The 21,976-nt window shown below is 40.2% G+C and overlaps 1 protein-coding gene across 2 annotated transcripts in view; it reads left to right on the plus strand.

Moving 5' to 3' along the window:
* MAP3K15 (mitogen-activated protein kinase kinase kinase 15) overlaps positions 1-21,864 on the plus strand; it is a 90,676-nt gene extending 68,812 nt beyond the window's left edge. Inside the window, exons 15-29 of one of the 2 annotated variants that reach the window (XM_074906406.1) lie at positions 1,378-1,511; positions 2,133-2,260; positions 4,002-4,132; positions 4,414-4,519; positions 7,778-7,935; positions 11,651-11,834; positions 14,381-14,558; positions 15,273-15,447; positions 17,159-17,344; positions 18,080-18,185; positions 19,269-19,479; positions 20,303-20,424; positions 20,600-20,661; positions 20,776-20,852; positions 21,332-21,864. In XM_074906406.1, coding sequence (XP_074762507.1) covers positions 1,378-1,511; positions 2,133-2,260; positions 4,002-4,132; positions 4,414-4,519; positions 7,778-7,935; positions 11,651-11,834; positions 14,381-14,558; positions 15,273-15,447; positions 17,159-17,344; positions 18,080-18,185; positions 19,269-19,479; positions 20,303-20,424; positions 20,600-20,661; positions 20,776-20,852; positions 21,332-21,449 — 2,076 coding nt within the window. In that variant the 3' untranslated portion in view covers positions 21,450-21,864. Of the gene's footprint in view, positions 1-1,377; positions 1,512-2,132; positions 2,261-4,001; positions 4,133-4,413; positions 4,520-7,777; positions 7,936-11,650; positions 11,835-14,380; positions 14,559-15,272; positions 15,448-17,158; positions 17,345-18,079; positions 18,186-19,268; positions 19,480-20,302; positions 20,425-20,563; positions 20,662-20,775; positions 20,853-21,331 lie in introns of both variants that reach the window. The other variant, XM_074906396.1, reaches the window with a different exon arrangement.
* The last annotated feature ends 112 nt before the right edge of the window (positions 21,865-21,976 follow it).

The following is a 21,976-nucleotide window of genomic DNA, read 5'->3' on the forward strand; positions in this document are numbered from 1 at the left end:
GTGCTGAAACATGGAAAATGAAACTGTACTAAGACTGTGCTAACTCAAGTTTAGTTCCACTGAGCAGAGTATGCTGTTAGGATAAACGACAGACGGTTTTTCTTTAGCACCTTTTATACAGCAGCATGAAACTTGCCATCTTTGCTGAGGTGAAGAGGAGGGAAATGTCAGTGACACATGGACATTGAAATACCAGAGCTGCAATATGAACTGGGAAGACACTTCAAAGAAATAGATCTCAAGGCTGCATTCTGTATGAGAGTCTTATTGGATGAAGCAGAAAACGTGGTCATTGGCAGAAGTGTCAGTAGTTATGGCCATTGTAAAAAAGGTTTGGGTTTTGTTTTTTTCAATAGAGAATTCATATGAAACCACAGAGAATACCCTGCAGCTTTCCCATACGGGGCATCCTCTTGGATTTGGGAAGATAGTAGGGGACATCTATGTACTCTTGATAATATCTGAGGCTATGAAACTGTCCAATTCCTTTCTTAACTCTCTGCAAGAGTGCTTTTTGCAATGCCCTTTATCAGTTCCCTGATTTGAATCAGGGGTGTGCTGCTTAACCCAACTTCTGTAAGAAATTTGATTTTATTTAGTGTTTGGGATGTACTTTCATTAAGCATCATTCATCAATAGGCTTCACTGATTTTTTACAGTAGGAGAGCTCTGTGGTAAGATCACCATATGGGACAAGACCACGAGTGGTGTAAATTAGTGCAGCTTTACTGAAGTCAGTGAACCAGCAGTGATTTATTCAGCTGACAATGTGACCCAGCATGTTTCAGCAGCTGTGGAAACCACCACTTCATATATTTAATCATCCTTAGAGTAGATGAGCATTCTTTTTTACCTTTTAAAAAAGCTCTTAATGAGGGAAATATGTCAGAAATTATTTTTGCTGTGGCTAAGCTCGAATGAGAGTTTAAGGTCTTAAAACAGTGTCCATGCACTGTAATGAGATCGTCACTTTTATCGATTTATTAAACCACTGGTTTCAAAATTATAGGTTATGTTCCATACATTTACATATTCTGAAGTCTCTGTCAGCAATTCTTAGAGAATCTTAGAGACCACAACTGAATGTGACAGCACTGTTTCGATGAATTTGGTTTAATGCTGTGTTCCTTGTTCGGGTGAATGCATTTCAAAGTTGGTTAGGGAAGACTGGTTTGTGAAGCAAATAACATGAAAATTTTACAGGTTGTGTAATGCACCAGGCTGGTGGGTAACCTCCTGTGCTACAGCTGTACTGCAGTAACTACTCTGTGCTGTGCTCATGCAGTATTGTACAGAACTGCTGTTAAAGCTCTCTGTAATGTCAAATGTTAGTGATAACAATTTCTGTGCTGCTTTGTTTATCTTTTCTGCTTGCAGTATGAATATGATTATGATGAGAATGGTGACAGGGTAGTTCTAGGGAAAGGTACTTATGGAATAGTTTACGCTGGAAGAGACCTTAGCAATCAGGTCCGAATAGCCATCAAAGAAATACCTGAGAGAGACAGCAGGTAAGACCTAGATTATTGTTCTATATACATTACTAATGAAACTGCAGTTGTTTACAGAAAACTTCACTCTTCTTATCATGTGTTTCTATGTGGTTAGTTTATAAAATCCCAGTATACTGAAATTCAATTATTATTTCCTCCTAGTATTCAACAGTATCTTTTTGAGAATAAGGACTTTTTAGAAAAATTATGATATATACCATAAATAATACAGTTTTATAATATATATATATCTCATAAATTCTAGAATAAGACATATTTTGGGTTTTAAGTTGCAGTTGTATCTCATTTTTGTATTCTTTTTGGGGAGAGGGAAAAGCATTAAAAGGAGCTTCAGACACAAAGACATTACTATGTAAATGATACAGGAGAAAGGCATGTATGAATTTTTTGAGGGCACGTTTCTCCTTCAGGGTTCCTCTGAAGTCTACCTCTGTACTTTTTCTGAATAGGCAGCCAGTTACACTGCATTTTGAAGGTCGCAGACAAGATGTTTGCTGAGAATTGCATCAGCATCCCTAAAATCCATTCTGTTTGCAAACTAGCATTTAAGTGTAGCCTAGAAACTTTTCCTGCATGATGAGATAATCCTTGATTTTATTTTTTTTTTTTTTTTAATAGGTATTCTCAACCTCTTCATGAAGAGATAGCACTACATAAATATTTAAAGCATCGGAACATTGTCCAGTATCTTGGATCTATTTCAGAAGATGGATACATTAAGATTTTTATGGAGCAGGTGCCAGGAGGTCTGTATCATTCTGAGCTTAGTCTCTCAAAGGAATCAAAAGTAGTTGGGACTCTAAACTTAGTGAAAGCCAATAGATGTGCACTTAATATGTTTGTGCATGGTATATGGCTTTTTCTCTTGAGACATTAACTACAGGTGACATTCTTCTCATATAAAGAATAGATTTGAAGTGTACAGGTCCCAGTACCCTCCCCTTTCTGTAATAATTATAAGCCTAGAGAAAAGTAATTGAAAGTATTTGGTCAAACAGTCCTGTGTTATAAAATAGAGGAATTAGAGCTGGATAGTCCATTTAGCCTGAGCATCTGAATGATGACTGAAGCTTTTAGGATAAGTTTCTGTTGAGCAGTACCACTGATTGAGCAATGAAGTATTATTTTGTAACCGCCATATACAAAGCACTGCTATTTTCTAGGTAGATCACGGATAAAAGTTATATTCTTCCCATGCTCATAATTTCCAATTTTTCTCCGCTAGCCTTCTCTACATTTTAAGATGTGAAGTCCCTCTATATCCTCCTTAGGTTTTATTTTCATCTCCCTTTTCCTATTTGCTCTTCAGTGTCAAGGATGTGTCAGAATGAGTGTTAAATCCTTGTATAAATATAATTTGCAAAATAAAAACATAAATAAGAAAACCAGGTTAAAAAATTCAGGTTTTCTAGGGAAAGTCCGGACACAAACATTCAAAGTGTAATTAAATACATCTGGGGCATTCAACATAGGGAAGTTGTTTAATTTTTTTATTCCTGTGACCTTCTCACCTGAAAGTTGAGACACTCTCTCTTGACATGTGCGGTGCATGCAGATGTGATGAGTTTATACCAACACTTCCACTGTTTTCCTGCACTTGTTAAAAGCATTAGCTTTTTTTCCTGTTCATATATGCACAGTAGAGTGTGCTGTGATTAGTTGCTAAAGTCAAGAAATTATTGAACAAATTCAGATATTTTAAACTCTGTGGATGGTTTTAAAAGGAACCAGCTGTTCAGATAATGCAAGATTCTTTGAGGAAACTTCACTTCAGAAAGCTGTTGGTGTGGACTGAAAATCCCTTCAGCTGAATTTGTCTGGCATTAGGTAGACCCACTGCACTTAGTTTATTATGAGCAGAGAAAGCAAAACTGTCTTTATTTTGCTTTGTGATTAAAATATTTGTGTTATTCAAAAAAAAGATTAGATTTATTACAAGTAAGGGAAGTGTGGATGACCTATCTCCTACTCTGAACATCCATTACTTGGTTTCTTTCAGGAGCTTTCTTTCCTCTGCCTGAGTATTTCCAGAAGTTAATCCCATATTTTCAAGGAAAAGACTCTTTCCTCTTTTATTCCCCTCTCCCCACCTCGATTATATCAGCTTCTCTTTACACATGCATGCAGTTCATGAATTATAGTGTATAACATCATACAATGTTACCTTTAGGCTTTATTTCATTAAGGGCTAAATGGTTTCTAGTCCTAGTCTTCCAAGTTGTTAGATTGAAGTGAGAGGGATGCATCCAGCTCTGTCATAACATTTATTCCTGTCATGGAGGTGGAAGATGAGCTGGCAAGAAAAAAATAACCCATCAAGAGCACCAGCAAATTATTTGCTTTGAGGCATCTAGAAAGAATTTGGCTTAGTTGTAGATACTGCGTTTCTCTTGCATTAGGATACTGAGTAAAGGCTTAATCCAGACTCAAAAGTTTCATGTTAATTTGGGGATTCTGCTATCTTGATACACTTTTTAACTCTTGTAGGCAGCCTCTCAGCTCTCCTAAGATCTAAGTGGGGCCCAATGAAAGAACCTACAATTAAATTTTACACCAAGCAGATTCTGGAAGGCCTTATGTATCTTCATGAGAACCAGATTGTACACAGAGATATAAAGGTACATTTTCCTTTAGTGTGTCTTTTGTGATTTGCATTTTATTTATTCCAGTTAGTTTTACTCTAACCTGAAGTAGAATTTTTAATAGGATTTCATGGAAGCTTAAAACAAAAGGAAAGAATAAAACAAGCCCTTCTCCCTGGTGCTCCTGGAAAATTCCTTTTTAGAAAGGTATATTACAAAGATAACTGCAAACTTGAAGGAGTATTGAGATAGGGATTTGGAATCTGTACTCATCTTTCTCCCCTCTCTGCTACCTCTCTCTCTCATCCAAACCACAGGGGGATAATGTTTTGGTCAACACCTACAGTGGCGTCGTAAAGATATCTGATTTTGGTACTTCCAAACGGCTGGCAGGAATCAATCCATGCACCGAAACATTTACAGGTGAGACTATTATAGCAGTGTATAAGGGTTTTGATGATAGATTTTGAGTTAGTGCCAAGAGGCTCTTTGGATTTGTGATGAAAACATGATTTTGTCTATTTTCAGGGAAGAGTGAATGTGAGTGTGATCGCCCTAAACACAGGCTTGCTGTCTTTATTTTTTTAAAATGTAATTTTCTTCCATTTTACTTTTTAAAAAAACTTAAGTGTAATGGGGTAATACTTTTTCTTCTAAGTGTTTTTCATTAAGTAACAACTGATATCTTGCAATTACATCTGGAAACACTTGAATACAGCAACTTTCTCATTTCATAATCTTGATACTAGTAACTCATGCATGCACACTTTCTTGAAGTATGTCTGGAAATGCAGAAAACCAGACACAAACTTATAAATACTTTCAGTTTTGAAGCATTGATTATAAAACCCAGCCAACTGGCTAATTTGTGTTACCAGCAGTAAAAAGAAGAGTTTACATTCAAATACTAGGCTGATATGTTACAGAAAAGCTTTCCTATACAACAAGGTAGTAAAAACTTGCAGTATTTAGGGAAAACAGAATTTGCTGAGTAACAGCTGAAGCTCCACATTGCAAAATGAATATATGGTCACATAATTACTCAGTTCTTTTATCAGTAGAGATATAGAGGACATGATGTTGTCACTTGTTATGTAGCCCTATGCATAGGCTGATATCACAAATCACAAGCCTCATACTGGCCTGCAGTTTAAGTAAATGGTACACAGGCACAACCATCAGCCATGTGTGTATAAGACAGAAGACAACCTCCTCCATTTCAGTGATAATCAAGGCTTCTCACTACCTGTCTGGTGCTGAGTCTGCAGTTCCTTCCGCTTTCTTTCAAAGGAAGCCATGAAAATAGAATTACTAAGATTCTGAAATAACTTACCTTTCTAAGCTTTTTTTGCTCATTATTAGAAAGCTTGTGAATTGGAAACTGAGCCTATATTACATCATGATCTGAACATGGCACATGATGTCTGCATCAATATTTGATGAGATCAACATCTCATTAGGTGCAGGCATTTGAAACAAATCTACTTCCTGCAAAGCTGTAAAGATTTTGTTTAGGATCAAATTGAGTTCAGTTAGGAGTCCTTTAAAGGAAATAATAAAAAAATTTGTTTGGAATCCTAAGTGCAGCTTTTCAATGTTTTGTTAAGAATGAAGATCTACAAGAAGCAATCTCTTCAGTTTATAGATGCGACAACAGGTAGATGCATAAATGACAGTATGTCTGAACAGAGCTGGTTAAATGCTGACTTCTGAAGCATTCCTTTAAAGAGTCTCACCATTTTTTCCAGACAAATTACTCGACAAATAATTTTCTCATGAATCATCTTGTTTCTACAACTGGATGGATAATTCTCAGATATGTACAGGTCTCTTCTTGTATCTGGAAAATAATACTTTCAGGTTTTGCCTGCGATGTTTGTCCTTCCCATTTTTGTTAGTATGGTTCACTGCAGTCACACTCCATGGGATAGAGATGCACTGCCACATGCTGTGATGTATAGATATACTGTGCTGCTCATGTCTGCAGGATGTTCTGAAAACTTTATATAAAGGATGTCTGTAAGGTAAAAGTTGAAGTCATGAAGGAAGACCCTTTTGTGGCTATTTAAAGTCATAGTTCAAAATTTAATTTTGGCTCAGGAATCCACTATTATGGCTGATTGCTGTTATGGTTGGAGCAGATACTATAGGAAGATCATTCTGTCTTTGCTTGTGTTTTACATACTCCTTAGTGGGTTTTTTAGCAACTGGTTGTTTAATTAGAGATAATATATATAGAAATGGTATCTGAAGAAAAGTCACCACACTGTAATAAAAGGAAGTATAACTTTCCTTGTGCCGCCTTTCTTTGTTCTCTTGAATGTTTGCAGCCCTGTTTCTGTCTCAGAGATGTAATTTACCATGAGAATAAATATTTTACTAACGTTCTCATTTTGGATTTAAAATCAGTAAGCAGGTAGCTATAGCCCAGAGGGTCTTAAAAGGTCTCTTGCAATTTGTTTTGTTCCTTAACTGAATACATAAACTCTGTGGGTTTTAGGCATTGTGTAATATAATCACATGATTTGAAGAATCAGACTTCTACTGGTTTAAACATTATATCCCTCCATTCAAGACATAGCCTGAGGGCAAAGCTGTGGCTTGAACTTTTGTTCTACAGCAGTCACATTTAATGAACATAGTAATATCCAATCCCTTTTATCTTCACCAGATGTCCTTTACTTAATAGTTCACAGCTTTACCATAGTGTAATTTTATTGCATTCTTAAGAAGAAAAATAAAAATGTCATAACAGAGCTTGTAGGAATTCATGTAGAGAAAGTACTTCGGTGTTTGAAACACTGAGAACATCTATAGGTTTCTGTTGTTGGTGTGGACTGTCTTCCTGTAAAGTCCTCTTGTTAGCTGTGTTAGTGAATGATTGAGTATCAGTGATTCCAAATTGTCCATATTTTATTTAATTTTTACTGTTCTTTTTGATTATTAGTATAGCTAGTATTACAGTCAGTCTGCCTACAGGCAAACTTTAGAGACATTCAGATTCATCTGTTAAGAGCCAACTATATAGCTTTAGAAATTTCAATAGGTGTTTATTTGTCTTTGTTTTTTTGGTTTGGGTTTTTTTCCCAAGCACATTCAAAAGATTTCCTGGAATTGTGATTTATGATGTGTTCCCTTATTTTTTTAGATGCCATGTAATTGACTTACCTTGATTAAAACATTCATTGTTTCCATGTATAACTTGAGATTCTTTAAAAAAATTATCTTATCTTTATTATATTTGCAAAAATACCTTCCTATCAAACTAATGTTTTAGAATTCCCTGTTACTAGTGTTCTCATTATAGGGGTAAACATATGAAAAATTATTCTCATGAAGACTATCTGTCACGTTTCAGGTTTTCATCACCTCTTACATGCATAAGCTTTACAATTTAGTGTCTGCAAAAATGTTTAACATAATTTTACATTCTGAGGAAGCATTTGGATTATGTGGCAAATATACTTTAAGCAGTTTGAAACCTTTTATTAGAAAAGGAGGAAAAGACAGTTTATAGAAAAACCGTAAGTTTTTGTCTCGTTTTCAGTGCTGATATGGGAAGTCAAATATTTCGGCTATACAGGTTGCATTTGACAATTTTTGGCTTGCTTAGTGGTACGTTGATTCTCTTTAATAAGAATGAAGACTATAACATTTGACTGTTCTTTTTGCCTTGACTAGGAACCTTGCAGTACATGGCTCCAGAAATCATTGATAAAGGACCACGAGGATATGGTGCACCAGCTGATATCTGGTCACTAGGTTGTACTATTATTGAAATGGCAACAGGTAAACCTCCATTTCATGAACTAGGAGAGCCTCAAGCAGCAATGTTTAAAGTAAGTACAGCTTTTTTGCTATAGAGTTTATGAATTTTCAAACACTAACTTATTTTTTTAATTTAATTGGTAGTAACCTTTTGTTACACAGGTTGTTTTGCACAAAGCCACAGTCTGACCTGTGTTCTTAATTCTTGCTGAATGATCCTTCTCTGCTCTAAGCTGTATTGCTCGAAGGGATGATCATTTATTTTTGTGCTGAAAATAGGTCATGACTCAGAGCAGCAAGCTGAAAAATGAGCAAAGACTTATGAAACCTAATATTCTCTACCCTCTTTTATCATCTCCTGCTCTTGGTTTATGATTTCCTCCTTGGCAACCAGTCTCTCCAGTAATGTCAACCAAGTTATTTCTGCTCCTTTAAGTCTTTTTTTATAAGCCTTTCTCCCAGAGTATCTGTTTGCCTTCTCTTTCAAAGTCCCAGCCTCCGCAACATGGTAGGAAGCTATGGTGAAAGGGGGTGGGGCAGCTAACTTTCCAGGATGCCTGGTATGCACTGAATGAGTAAAATACTCTGTATTTTACATGCTAAGTCATTTGGATCAAAGCTACCTCCTTGGTAAACTGTTGCCTCCAGTACTTTGTTTCCCTTAGTATATCTGTTTTCAAATGCACAAATTAACACTTTAGAATGCTTCAGGTAGTTTTGATAATAAATGTATTTGAAAAACGTTACTTGTTCTAACTCTAAAACTATCAGTAGTGTAAAAGCTATGATGTAACGATGTGTCAAATATGCAGACTGAAAATTTTTGTTTCTTCCACTGGTTTTCAGTACACCTTCAGTAAAGTACCTAAGTTTTCACTTATGCTTCAGAGTTATCATTCTTATAATGGGGAAAATATCACACCCATAACCCAGCAAACTGTTTTAAATTGTTGATATTCTTAACTCTTTTGTGTCTGTTGTTGAAAGTCACTGTGTGAACTTTAACATAATTATTAATGGAACCATGGTAGCAAAATCAAATCTTTATCAACAAGTATAGTAAGCTGGGCTGCAGTTCAGTATTGGCACATAATGTCATGCGTCATACTGGGCTTATGAGTTGTCCCATGCACCACAGTTAAAAGGCAAAGAAATGGATGGTTATGGGTTTTGATGTAGTTATTTCAGCAGTATGTCACCTTGGTGCTGTCAGCTCGTGACACTACCTCAAAGGAAGCTGCCTGGGTGAACATGGTTGGCTCACTAAAGCTTTCCTGAGGGAGCCACGGAAAGAGACTTTTTTCCGCATCGCTGTAAATGTCAGATACGTTTCTGTTGGCAGATGCCTTTTTATCTTATGTATCTGGCACGTAGTTGAACTGTTCAGTGATGTCTTTTTTTTCAGCACAATTTATTGACCTGTCAGGAAGTGCTGGTTCAGTTCTGGGTGCTTGATGAGCTTTATGCAGGCTCAGGAGGTGAGCTCTGGCAGGATTGTGCATGTCTCTGCATCCTGCCCATAAGTACCTCCAGACACAGAGCTGTATTCTGAAGTCTCAGAACTGGCATTTGTAAAAATACATTTCTTACCCTTCTTTCTTCAAGGATGTGGCAGAGTTTTTAGCATTGTTATTGCAGACTGTGTTAATGTGCTACAGACAGGCATTTGGTTTTGTTTTCTGTTTCTTGGCTCTGCTGGGACCTGCTTGGAACTGCCTCTTTCTGGGCACCATAAATTGCCAACTGTGGTTTCTTTTTGCTGTGTGATAAAAGTAAGAAAGCTGGAAGCTAGGTTTGAAGCCAGGAATTAGACAGGCTGACTGGGCAGGCGTGTAAAAAGAGCAGAAGCCTGGAAAACTTGGGATATCAAAATTCTGAGGTCCTCATCTCCACACATGCAGACTGTAGTGCATAGGGCAGGTGAGGAGAGGAAAGGTCTAAGTCTGGTTGTGCAGTCACTATAGAAATTGCAAATGGCCGAAGAGTTGGACAGAGTAGAGAAACGGTGCTAGAATGAACTGAGAACTGGCAATAACTCCTGGCTGATTGTACATTGTGTGGTATTTCCTCTATGAGCATAGTATGTGTGCATCTGGTTCTGTGTGAAAGGAGTGCAAACAAATGACATTCAGTGGAGATAAACTAACGTGGCCACAGAGTTTCCAGATGTCTGGGGCAAAACTTACTCCCCTTGAGCCACAGAGATAAGATCAGAGACATGCATTCAAATTTCCTGGTCCTGGTTTGGACTGTCCTGGGTTTTGTTTACTGCATGAGGGTACAACCTGGCACCAGAGTGCTATCAGCTTGTGGCACTGCCCCAGCTGAAGCCGGCTGGGTGAGCCTGTCCCCAGCATGCACAGGGTGGAGTGGGCTAACCATGGAGACGCACATGTCAAGAGCAGTTGTCAGAGCACAGCAAGAAGATGACTATCTCTTTCTCTGCTCCAAAGCAAAAAGCTTGCCAGGCTGACGTTTCGAAGGGGTGAAATTATATACCCCATGTATAAAGCACTGTCCAAAATGCTCATGGGGTTTTACAAATCAGATAAAGATGCTCCATCAGACAAGGTAAATGTATAGATGTATCCCGCCAACAGGACATAACATAAATTTATTTCTTTATTAATTCAATATCTTTATTAAATACATCAGTTTAATTATAGCGGTTAGCAAGTGGCGTGTATTAAAAATGTTACATGCAGGAAATACTGAGTTTTACATGTACTTAGAGTCAGGGTTTGTAAGGCCTTAATGCATTATTAGCGTTTTATATTCTGCACTGTCATTTGAACAGAAGCACAACTGCTCAGCATTTTTTGCTTCAGCCTGCATTGAAGCTGAACCACTAGTGTGAGTGCCTAATGGTGCCACACTGTGTTAATGCAGCTGTATAATGAGATTATTTAAAAGCAACTGGCACTTGTTTAACTGCTAGGCTTCTATCTCCCTTGAGGCTGCTATCTTTCTGCTTGTTCTCCAGAGCCTCTTTTATGTAAAGATGCTGAGACTACAAGCCACAGTCTTGCCAGATACATGCCATACCGTGCACATGTATTACACAACTATCGCTTCAAAACATTTGTGCCAGATTAGCATTAGAGAATAAGAAGGCAGTGAAGGAGCTGGAAAAATCACTAGGGAGCAGCCTGTAGAAGCACGTTTTTCATTACTTAAAGCAAGAGTGGGGGATCTTGTTAAACCTTCGGACATCATGTGATTTTCAGTTAAATAACACTGAGAGGCAAGGGAAGACATCTGGCCTGAGTGCTGGGGGTGGTGACAAGGTCTGGCAAGGTCACTGTGAGCATTCATACAAGGAAATTTGGCAGCAGCAGGAGCAGAACAGGTGCAGGCCCCAGGCAGTCGGTGCTAGAGGAGGAAGTTATTCCTGTTCCTGGGCACAAATGTGCTGGAGGAGTCAGCAACTGAGAGACATGGTACTGGGCAGGGGTGATGGGAAGCGTATGTGATAGCTGGAGGGATTTGTGACTGGGAGGAGATGCAGCAATTGAAGTGCTTGGTGTGGATAATATCCAGATCCTGAGATTGCCTGAAGGTAGATGGTTGATACATCCATACCTTGACATTTGTGTAATACCACATGGATATTCATACCATATTTGCAATGAAGTGAAACAGGATTAAACCTTGTTGTCACTTCACTGCTTTGATCACTCCTTTTCCATGAGAATCAGCAAGAGTGTGAGACCATACTATAAGAAAGCTTTGGCCCATGGTCTTCCAGCAGTTCTTTAGTAAAAATAATTTGTGTTTTGTTTTCAGGTTGGGATGTTTAAGATTCATCCCGAGATTCCAGAATCACTGTCTGCTGAAACAAGGGCCTTTATTTTGCTCTGTTTTGAACCTGATCCTAGTAAACGTGTTACAGCATCTGATTTGCTCAGAGATTCCTTCCTGAAACAAGTAAACAAGGGCAAGAAAAGCAGAATTGCATTCAAGCCTTCAGGTAAGGAGTTATCAGCCAAATTAAAATCAACATCATCATTAAGTGTTACATAAAAGATTGGAATCATTAAGCACTCTTTTACAAAGGACATTTCTTGTGCCAGGAAAGCAGCAGGAACTCAACTGTTGAAAGGGCCTGTGATTTGCAGTTAGACATATTTAAATTTAACAATTCCCACAAAATATGGTGTCTTATTTTGCAGTTTGCTTGCTGAAACCTCCCAACCAATTTTTCTTCTTCCCAGTCATAAATGCTTCATTTACAGTAAATTAAAATTAGAAAAAATACATTTGGTGAAGATTTTCCAAAGCAATTCTACATTTTAGATTCAGTTATATACACTTCAGAGATCTGAGTTTTATAGGGTAGGTGTTTGGCACCTGAAAATGGGAGTCTATTAGGTGTTTGGATCTACATGGATCAGCATTTTCATACTTGATACATAACTTGGAAATCTGGCATGTGGGTGCTGAATTAGCTGTTTAGCAAGTTGTTTTGGTTTATCTGCCTAGCGTGTTCCTCCCCCCCACCCCCCATATCAGCCACTTTCTCATTGATAAGATAATAAACCTTAATATAGACCTGCCAAATAAATCATTAGTGTTTGAAGGAACTGTCCATTTAAAAACAGGCAAAGCCGCTGGTCTTGCTGCTTCTTTCCCCTGTCTGCAGACACATGCACACACGCCCAATGCAAACTGAAGTGCTTCCCTTTTTGAGTTTTTGCCCACTCAGCAAGGAACGTTTGAAAGAATTGAGTTCTAAGGGGAAAAACTAACAAATAGTTTGCAATATCTAGCTGAATTGGGTTCCGCAAAGAAATGGGCATCATCTCTTGTCCTGAGGGGCACTGAGAACTGCAGCACCTGCAGTTACACTGGGGTAATCGGAGAGCTCACATTGCTCAGCCAGGGCAGTGGCAGTCAGGTGCTGTTGACAGGCTGCGGCCTTCTGCCCCACTGCAGCAGGGCTCTCCTGTGGCCTTTCCAGCCCTTGCCTGAGGACATTTTCCTGGAAAAATTGCGTGGCATTAGAAAGAGTGGAGTTTGCCTTGTTAACTACCCTGGAAGCAAGAGGTGCAGCTGTCTTCTACACAACCCCCACGCCTGCTTTCCTTCCTCTCTCCTCACCCTCACTACTGAGGTTATGGAGCTCCTTCAGATGGCCTGAGGATCTGGTGCTGCAGGGTTAAGCACTGGGCTGCAGCAAGAAGCAAGCTCAGTGCTGGCCATGGGCATGACCAGATTGGGCAAATGCTATAAAAACTGTCTGTTGGGTAAGGGGAGGGAAAGGCAACACGGCCACAGCCACAAGTGCACTTGGCTGTGCCAGAGCTGGGGAGCGCTGTGCTGGCTGCCGCAGCCATTTCCAAGGGGAGTTTGGGGGTGTAAGTCAGGTCCTGGCCCAGCAGTTGCCTGAGTCTCAGCTGCAGCAGTTCACACTGTCTCCTCCCTTTACTGTTTCCCTCACTGCGAATTTCTTCAGGTCTGCCTCCACCTTTTCCATCCTGTCTCTATCCCTTTTTTCTTTCCAATAATAAAGACAGCGCAGAACATATTTCAACCCTTACTCCTGGGACAGCAACTTTCAATTTTCTGTACTACTGAGACGCCTTGAACCAGTTCTCACAAGGTGATATATATTGTTTCATTTCTGTGACTGTTTAACCTCAGCCATTTGAACATCAGTCATGTACCATGGAGTATGTCAGAGCTCTCTGAACAACTTCTAACTTCTAGCTCTCTTCCTCCCTCACCTCCACTTAATTTGTAGCGACAAGCATCAAAAACTTTTTTGATATTTTAACTTCACGGATGTATGTGCTTTGAGTTGACAGAACTTCCTTACCTTTCCTATCACACAGCTGCAAACTGGCAATCAGGATTATAGCAAGCTCTCAATATCTGTTATTTTTTTTATTTCTTCTTACTTTCAAGACGAATTGAAAAGGGACGAGAGATGTTCTTCAGGCTAGTGCTAAGAAAGAGTCTCCTTACTGAGGGCAAGGGGACATGTGAGCAAGGCAGATGCCTTAGGAGTTGGAAACAGAGCAAATATCTGTCCGTTGCCAGAGTCAGGCAGAGGTGAGGAGGACAGGTAGCAGACTGCTCTCTGCTTAGGGGTGTGGCCAGTGCAGCAGCTGATGGTAGCCTATTGCTGTGATTCAGGCTCTTTAAACAGCTGTTATCCAGTTGTACCACTTTGTGAGACCAGCACTAAGGGGGTGTGTGTGTGTGTATATATATATATATATATATGTGTGTGTGTGAGTGGGTGTGTGCAAGAGAGTGTAACGAAATGGTGTTTCATCTGAGTATCTAGTTGCTTTGCTGTTTTGGGGTTCAGCAGTTAGCTCATTCACACCTTCTGTGGTTTACACATATAATGATTTTGAGTTATATTGCTGCTTTCTATCAACAGTTACCTCTCCCTCAGCCATTTTGCAAAATGAGGTCTTGATATCACTGAAGATGATCATGGCTGTTCCAAGCACATTGCTCTTTCCTGCCTAGTTCTGTTACATGTTTTACAATGTCTGTTCCTAGACTACAATCGTAATACATCCCTCCCGCTGCCGATCCATGGAGAACAGGCTGGCAGTAGCAGCAGTGAGCATGGCTCTGTTTCACCAGACTCTGATGTACAGCATGACGTGTTTTTCGAAAGGCCAAAGAGATCCATTTCAGAGATTCAGACAAAACATCCCGTTTCCCATTTACTAAGGTAAAGCATTTGCTTTTTGCTTAACACCCGTGAGAGATTACATGGATTTAATTCACATTATATTTTATCTGAGAGCAACTTTTTCACATAATGTCTAGATAAGCAGGCAAGCGAGTTGCATAGGCAAGTTACCAGTTAATTCAAATATTGTTTATATTTAATTAATGAACAATGATTCCTTCTCCTTAAGATTTCCATGTATTAATATACTTGTCCCTCCCCAGTGAATAGATGTCAGTCTTATTGACTGGGTGGGTACGGATTCAGGAGTTAGAAGAGTTGGCCCTTCCATGTACTCACTCAAGAAAATGTGAGAAAGAGGCAGCAGAAACGTTCTGTTTCTTGGTTCTGGTGCTTGGAGAGCACAAAACACTTCCAAATGTATGGGGCCAGAAAAAAAAAAAGAGTAGTTACCTCAGTCCAGGCTTTTCAGCGTTCCTCCCCAAAACTGAACCAGTGCTGGGTGAGACTAGTGTCAGCTTCTTAGCAGGATAAAATCAACCTTGTGCTTTTGTCTTCAGTGGGGTATATACCTACTGAGGATCTGAACCATCTTCTATCTCAGAATTAGTGTTTAACAGTCTGATCAATCCTCTGCTGTAGTTTAACTCTCTTAACTTCTGAAGTATGTATCCCCACTCACTTCTGACAGTACTGCCGTGTCACTAATGCTGAGGTCTCTCTTGTGGGTGTGGGGCCCCGTTGCTGATGCAGCGTGCCTGATGAGAGCTCGGCCTCAGAGGACAGGAGCACCTCTCCTTCTGTTGAGGATAAGGATTCTGGTCTGTTTCTGCTGCGGAAGGACAGTGAACGTCGAGCGATCCTATATAAAATCCTTAAGGAAGAACAGAATGAAGTTGCTTCCAATTTGCAGGACTGTATTGCACAGGTAATTTTGCTTCAGCTCTCCTTGTCAAAAAGGAAAAAGACAAGCTAGGTAGTATCATTCCTTTTCTGAAACCTAATAAACGAAGGTGCGTGGATTGTTCCTGCTGAATATCTTTAATCTCTGAGATCTGTAACTATGTGAGCTGTTTGCTATTGTCTGAATGGATAGCAAAAACCACCTTTTGCCTGCTGCTGGGCTCTTGGTTTTTTTGGAGCATTTGATGTGGGGTTGGGGGCCTGATGTTGGTGGGTTGGGTGGTTTTGATGTTGTGTTTTGTTTTGGCATTGTGTTTTGTTTTGACTTTTAAGGACATGGAAATGGAACACCAGGTAGTAATAGGTATCATTTGCTTTAAGGTTAGAGAACTGGTTAACAATTGTTAATTCAAAACATACATAAACTAGGTGCCAAGAACACAGTACCTGAATCTTAAGAAAGCTAAGGCAGATTTTCTGTAGAGGGAAGGGTTGAGTGGGTAGGTCTAGTGACTGTAAGGAGGAGCAAGAAAAATCGTATATTTGGTTAACCTATAGCCAAGCAATGCCACACACCAGTAATAGTTGACTGCTTAGCCTTTTCTTCTTAATGTCTGCTTCTAATGTGCCACTGGCATAACCTGGTCGTACCAAAGCTATGGTTTTTCACCTAGGTTGCATGTACATAAAGGGGAGCCTGTGGACTTGTGGTGTCCTTTGGTCTTGGTGCAAAGGCACTGGGTGCTGCTTCTGGGGAAGCTCTGGTCCAGCCCAGCCCAGGCAGCCGGCTCCATGCAGCGCAGGGGTTTGCTTCCTCCCATGAGTCCCTTCTCCTGCAAACTGCCCAACGGTGCAGCTCGGCTCACCCCACGCGACGGGGGCTCCTGTAGAGCTTTACAGGCCCAAGAGAAAGGCCCACAAACTCAGGCTGGGGCGGCAGCTGGGGTTAATTTCTGCTCTGAGCTTAAACTGCAAAATAGCTTATAGCCTTACAGAGGACTAAAATTCATATGTGAGATCTTAGTCAGAAATAACCAGAGCTCTAAATATTTTCCAGGATAAAGGATTATTTAGTAACAGCAAGTCCTACCTCAGTCTCCAGCTGTTTTGCAGCACTGCTGTAATCATCTCCATAATTTCTGTAATACTTCCTTTACCTTTTAGTTATACAGGTTGTTCTTACAAGGCACTTGGATTGCTTTAACTGTGGGGGTTATGGACAGCAAATCATAGAATGAATGCTTAAATCCTATCACTGTGCAATCTTAGACATTGTTCTGACTTATGATAAATGTATATATAAGCATTTTTTTTTTGCCTGTGGAGATCAAATGATGCATAATTAGATATAAATCCAGATTCTGCTTACTGAAAAGATCGTATCTGAAAAATTTCTCTATCTCAAGCCACTCTGCTGTTTTTATGGAGGAGTGCTGCCCTCTGCAGTACATTGCAGAAATGTGCAGGTATTCTCTGGACCCTCTTCCCTTTGTGACAGCCACAGTAGCAGTAGACTTATTTTTTGGAAAATAGGAATTACTATTTAAAAAATTTAAGTTAGAAAAAGGTAGAAAACACAGGTTTTTCAGAAACAAAAGGTCTGTGATTTCTGTGCATCAGTGTGAAATATACATGAGCAAAGCTATAAATTGTAACCCTAAAAATACTAATGCTGCTAATTAGATGTTTAATGTCTCTGGAATTTACTTGCTATACATTCATTATCTTTTCTCCAGAGTTCTGAAGAACTTCAACTTTCAGTGGCCCACATCAAGCAAATTATTGGGATTTTAAGGGACTTCATACACTCTCCAGAGCAGAGAGTGATGGCTTCTACCATATCCAAGCTGAAAATGGATTTGGATTTTGACAGCACTTCCATCAATCAGATTCATCTGGTGCTGTTTGGGTTTCAGGATGCGGTGAGTCCCTTGCCTAGTGCAGGGTGAGAGTTCTTCCTGGACAGCTTCTCCACTCTTCCTCACCCCCCTTTCTTCTTACCCTGCTCATGCCCAACAGCCATTTTCTGCCCCAGTTCCTCAGAAGCTCACGTGCTTGCTGGGGGAGGTGGGAGGACGTGGGCAGCATGCAGTAGACAGTGACGGTGACTGATCTTATGGAAAGCTAAGGAAAGTCTGAAGGTGTTTGAAGGTCAGGTTTTGCCTGGTGACCTGTGGATCGCCAGTGCTGAAGATTCCCTGGCTCTAGGAACAAGCCTGGGGTGTAGCCACGGGCATTAGATGAGCCCTTCAGAGGGGCAGTTGGGGCTGGATGCAGAGCCCTGGTGTATTGGAGCCTCAGTGAGCTTCAGGTGGGCACTCCCGGGTAGGCCTTGAAGCCAAGGCAGGTGGTGCTTGAGGTGCTGCCCCTGCGTTGACCATAAGCTCTGGAGTTTGCTCTAGATCCTATGTTTATGTCCTGTTCTACTCCTCCTTGTACCGTAGAGGGGCTTGAATGTCAGTCTGGGTACGGTTTGAAAGCTCCAGCCTAAAACTGTCAAATTTGTTGTGTAGACTTTCAAAGGTGGGAGTGTTTTAGTAACTCAGGCAGTTGTTACTTTATAAGATTTCATCTGACTGTTGAAAAACAAGCTTGTCTTTCCTAAGATGTAAGCAGATGTTGTTTGCAGCTACTTTTACTTGCTTATTTATTTATAGGTGAACAAAGTATTAAGAAATCATTTAATAAGGCCTCACTGGATGTTCGCAATGGATAATATAATTCGCCGTGCAGTCCAAGCAGCAGTCACTATTCTTATTCCAGGTAAATCTAAGCAGTTTAAAATATATGTTTGTTTTTTTTAAAAGATTAAGAAAGGCGGGGGGCGGGGGGGGAGGAACCTGGCTGTTTGCATATCAAAGAGTTATAGCAATTGGACCATCTTAGATGTTTAATCTGTTAGCTAGCTTTTCTAGTAAGAAGATTACTCTGTACACCATTTCAGTGGCATCCAAGGTGGGTAACACTGCACAGGTCTGGTTGTCTGTTCGGCAAAATGGTGACTGAGCTGCAGAACAGATGCAGAGAAGGGAGTGCATTAATATGAGGAGGAGTATGATTTTGGCCTACAGACGGAGAGTAGGAAAATTCACCACCATCGAAAAGGAGGAGGATAAATGACTAAGAGCTGTCTAGAAATAAGTCCAAGTTGGAAATCTGCAAGTAGTTTTGTAACTCTTTGAAGTGCTAAGCCCCCTTCCAGTATGAAAATGTTCTGAAAGCACTTGGTGATGGTGAGCCATTTCAGTCCAACTTTGCTTTGGCTTTCAAGCCAGACTGGCCACATTTCTTAGGGCTTCATTTGTAGGAGAAAAATGTTGGCTGGTCTGTGGTGGAAAGGGTGGCCACCTCCAGGAAGTTCTGAGAGAACTGGGGTTAGAAATGCTACCCAGAAGAGAGGAAGCATGCTATAAAATCTTAGGTCAAAGGCATTAGGGGAAAATAACTGGGGTTTTTTGTTGTTTTGGTTTTTTTTAAAGAAAGCTTTCAAGAGATTCTCATTAATGCATTTATTACCTATCGTCTTCTTGTTCATTTAATCACAAATACATTTGTCCCCTCTCTAGCTGTCATCTACAGCTACCTACCCCTACTGATATGCCACAGCAGAGCTATTACAGTGCCACTCATACTTACTTTTGAGTTAATGCCAGAGGATCTGTGGTCCAGCTTGTGTAAGGCTTTGCTACTCCCCTGCTCAGTATTGCAATAAACCCCACTTACAAACAGTGCCCATGCTCGGCTGAAGCTCCCCTACCTGCAGCAGTAAAGAACAGACTGCACTCTCTGAAGACAGACTTGTCCAAAAAAAAAAAATCTTACTCTTACATTATTTCCTTTAACCAGAGCTTCGAGCTCACTTTGAGCCAGCATCAGAAACAGAAGGTGGGGACAAGGACGGTGATGAAGTGGAGGACAGTTTCCAGCCCACTGAACAAAACAGTGCTGAGGATCAAGCCATGACATCAGGAGTCAGCACCCTTAGTTCCATGGTGTCACATGAGGTGCAGCAGCAGCTTAGCCTGGAGTTGAGCAGACTTAAGCAAGAGACCTTAAGGTAACCTGCCTAGACAGACTGTGGATTTATTTTCAGGCAGTCTTTGAAAAGCTCTCAGACGTTGCTTTCTGCAGTGACGTGTATGTACATAATAAATACTGCTCACCTCCTACGCTGCCTCGTGATAAAGCAGATCTTCCAGGAAAACAAATGGATACAGAATGTGCTAGCAGCACCGGTATAACAACTCACCAGCCTTCAGTACAACTTTTGTTTCTGTGTAATTAGTTTTTTAATTGCAGAATGTCAGGTTGGATTTCTACCGTTAAGTAATTTGGCTTGTGCGACTGTGCCAGCTTCCTTCCTGCCTCCTTGGCTGGCACCTCCTGCTAGGAGAGGCCAGAGCTGCCCCACAGGCCCTGGGACAGGCCTCCTGCTCATCAGCACAAGCAGAGCCCCAGCCCTGCTTCTCATGGGCTACAGCTGTAGGCTGCTGCCAGCATGTTAACAGCTGAAGGTCCCATTCTTCTTTTTGGAGGTGATGTTAATCTGTGATCAGAAAGTCCCTGGTAAAACATTGGTGTTATACTCTTCAGCAGTAAATTACACTATAAAGGCAGCAACTCTGCCCAGGGAGGCTGCAAAAACAATAGGAACAGAATTTACAACCTATTTACTAAATTCTGCAAAGATGAAAGCCTCAAAGTGCCACAGCTAAGCTGAGTCTGACAACCAAAATGAAATCTGTGAGCCATGAAATATGTTACTTATGACAGTATCTCTCACAGATCTCTGTCCTTTGTGGTCATTAAAAATGAAAAGTATTTTATTTCAGTTAAGACTTATTCTCAGTATGGTTGTGTTTGATCTCTCATGCTAACAGGCTTTTGGAAAACCTCGTTCAGAAGGAGAAAGAGTATCAGTCCCTCTTACGACAGTCTTTGGAGCAGAAAACTCAGGAATTACACTTGCTTCGATTAAAACTTAAGCCTGAAGGTATGAGGAGATACTGCATGCTTTGACAGTTGTGCACACATATATAGAGGATAAAAGACTGTCTACTTTAAGCCTCAGTAGTCTGAAAACAACGACTTTTGCCCTAGTTTTGAGGTGTATTAACCTATGCATTTGTTCTCTGTTAAAGACTCACAATGGTCTGCAGCAACTTTTAGAGAGAATGCAGACCCTGAGCTCAGGAACTGGCTAAAACAACAAGGAGCAGACCTGGATGCCATTAAGAGGGTAAAAATAACCAACCCCCAAAAATCACCTTTTAAAAAAGAAGTGAGTGTATTCATAATTAGACGTTTGGTTTCAAAGAAGGAGTATTAATTTAGGAATAAATTTGCCTTTTAGTTTGCTGAAGAAGATTATACACTAAGTGCTGTCCTTAATGATATCACTAAAGATGATCTGCGGTATCTTCAACTGCGGTAAGAAGGCACTTAAGAGCTTAAAATGGTTTGTAAAAAAACTTTTTTAGCTTATTCAAATAGGTCAGTGCCAGTTCAGGGGCAACTGCTGTGAATTTTATCTCTAATTTTCTGTTAAACTTTCACATCTTAACTGGTGCAGTGTAACAACTACACATAGGGTGCTTCAAGCCAGCTACATTCTGGCATTTATCAAGGTTGGGAGCTATTTCTGCCCCCTTTGGGACAATGTAATCAGATGGAAAACAGGCATAAAGAACTTTTTTCTTACCCTTTGATTCAAGTCCTTTCATCATCATTCTGTTAACCCCTGGCTTGCCTGGGAGAAGTTGAACACTACCTTAAAGAAAGGGTAGTGTTTTCTCTGTACGTTCATAACTGGTATATCCTTGGAATTTCTATGTTATACTTCTTGCTCCCTTTAAAGTAATGGAGATGAGGGCATTCTCCCTAACTGTTGTCCATTCTTCTTCCTCCAGGGGTGGCCTTCTCTGCAGAATTTGGAATGCAATCTTAAACCACCGACAAACATCTGACAAGACCTCAGTACAGAAGGTTAATGCTTCAGGAGAACGTGAAATGGGAATAAGCAAATGAAAAATACATTCCTAACACTTAAATTATTAGATGTGTATATATATGTGTATGTACAGTGGCCTTGCAGTTTTTGCACAATTATGTAGCTTGTTTGGACATGAGTGTAGGACACAGTGAATAGTAACAGCTTTTAAGTCCATATCAATGCACTTTCTTTATGATCAAGTACTGCAGAAGTCAAATGCCTACCCACAGAATATAAAGCATTAGCTGAGAAAAAAAACCCTTTTCTGCAAAACAGGTACCACACCCCTGAACTGGCTTTAGCGCTGAGAAATCTGTGAACTTAAACCCTGTTACAGTTCTGCTGGCTGATGGTTTGAGCAGGGAGGGCTATGCCAGAGCATATGTCACCTCTTCAGAGATGATTGTATAGAGCTTTTCATATTAAAGCTACTCTCATAGAACTGCTCAGAAAGGCCTGATGTGACGTTTTCATTTAGTAAGTTTTCTGCAGCAAAAAACACAGCATCTAAATGGCAGTTTTGGTGGGCTTTCGGGGAAAGTGGTTCATCAAGAAACAAAGC

The sequence above is a fragment of the Athene noctua genome, chromosome 1 (genome assembly GCF_965140245.1).
Source record: "Athene noctua chromosome 1, bAthNoc1.hap1.1, whole genome shotgun sequence".
In the NCBI taxonomy this organism is placed as follows: domain Eukaryota; kingdom Metazoa; phylum Chordata; class Aves; order Strigiformes; family Strigidae; genus Athene; species Athene noctua.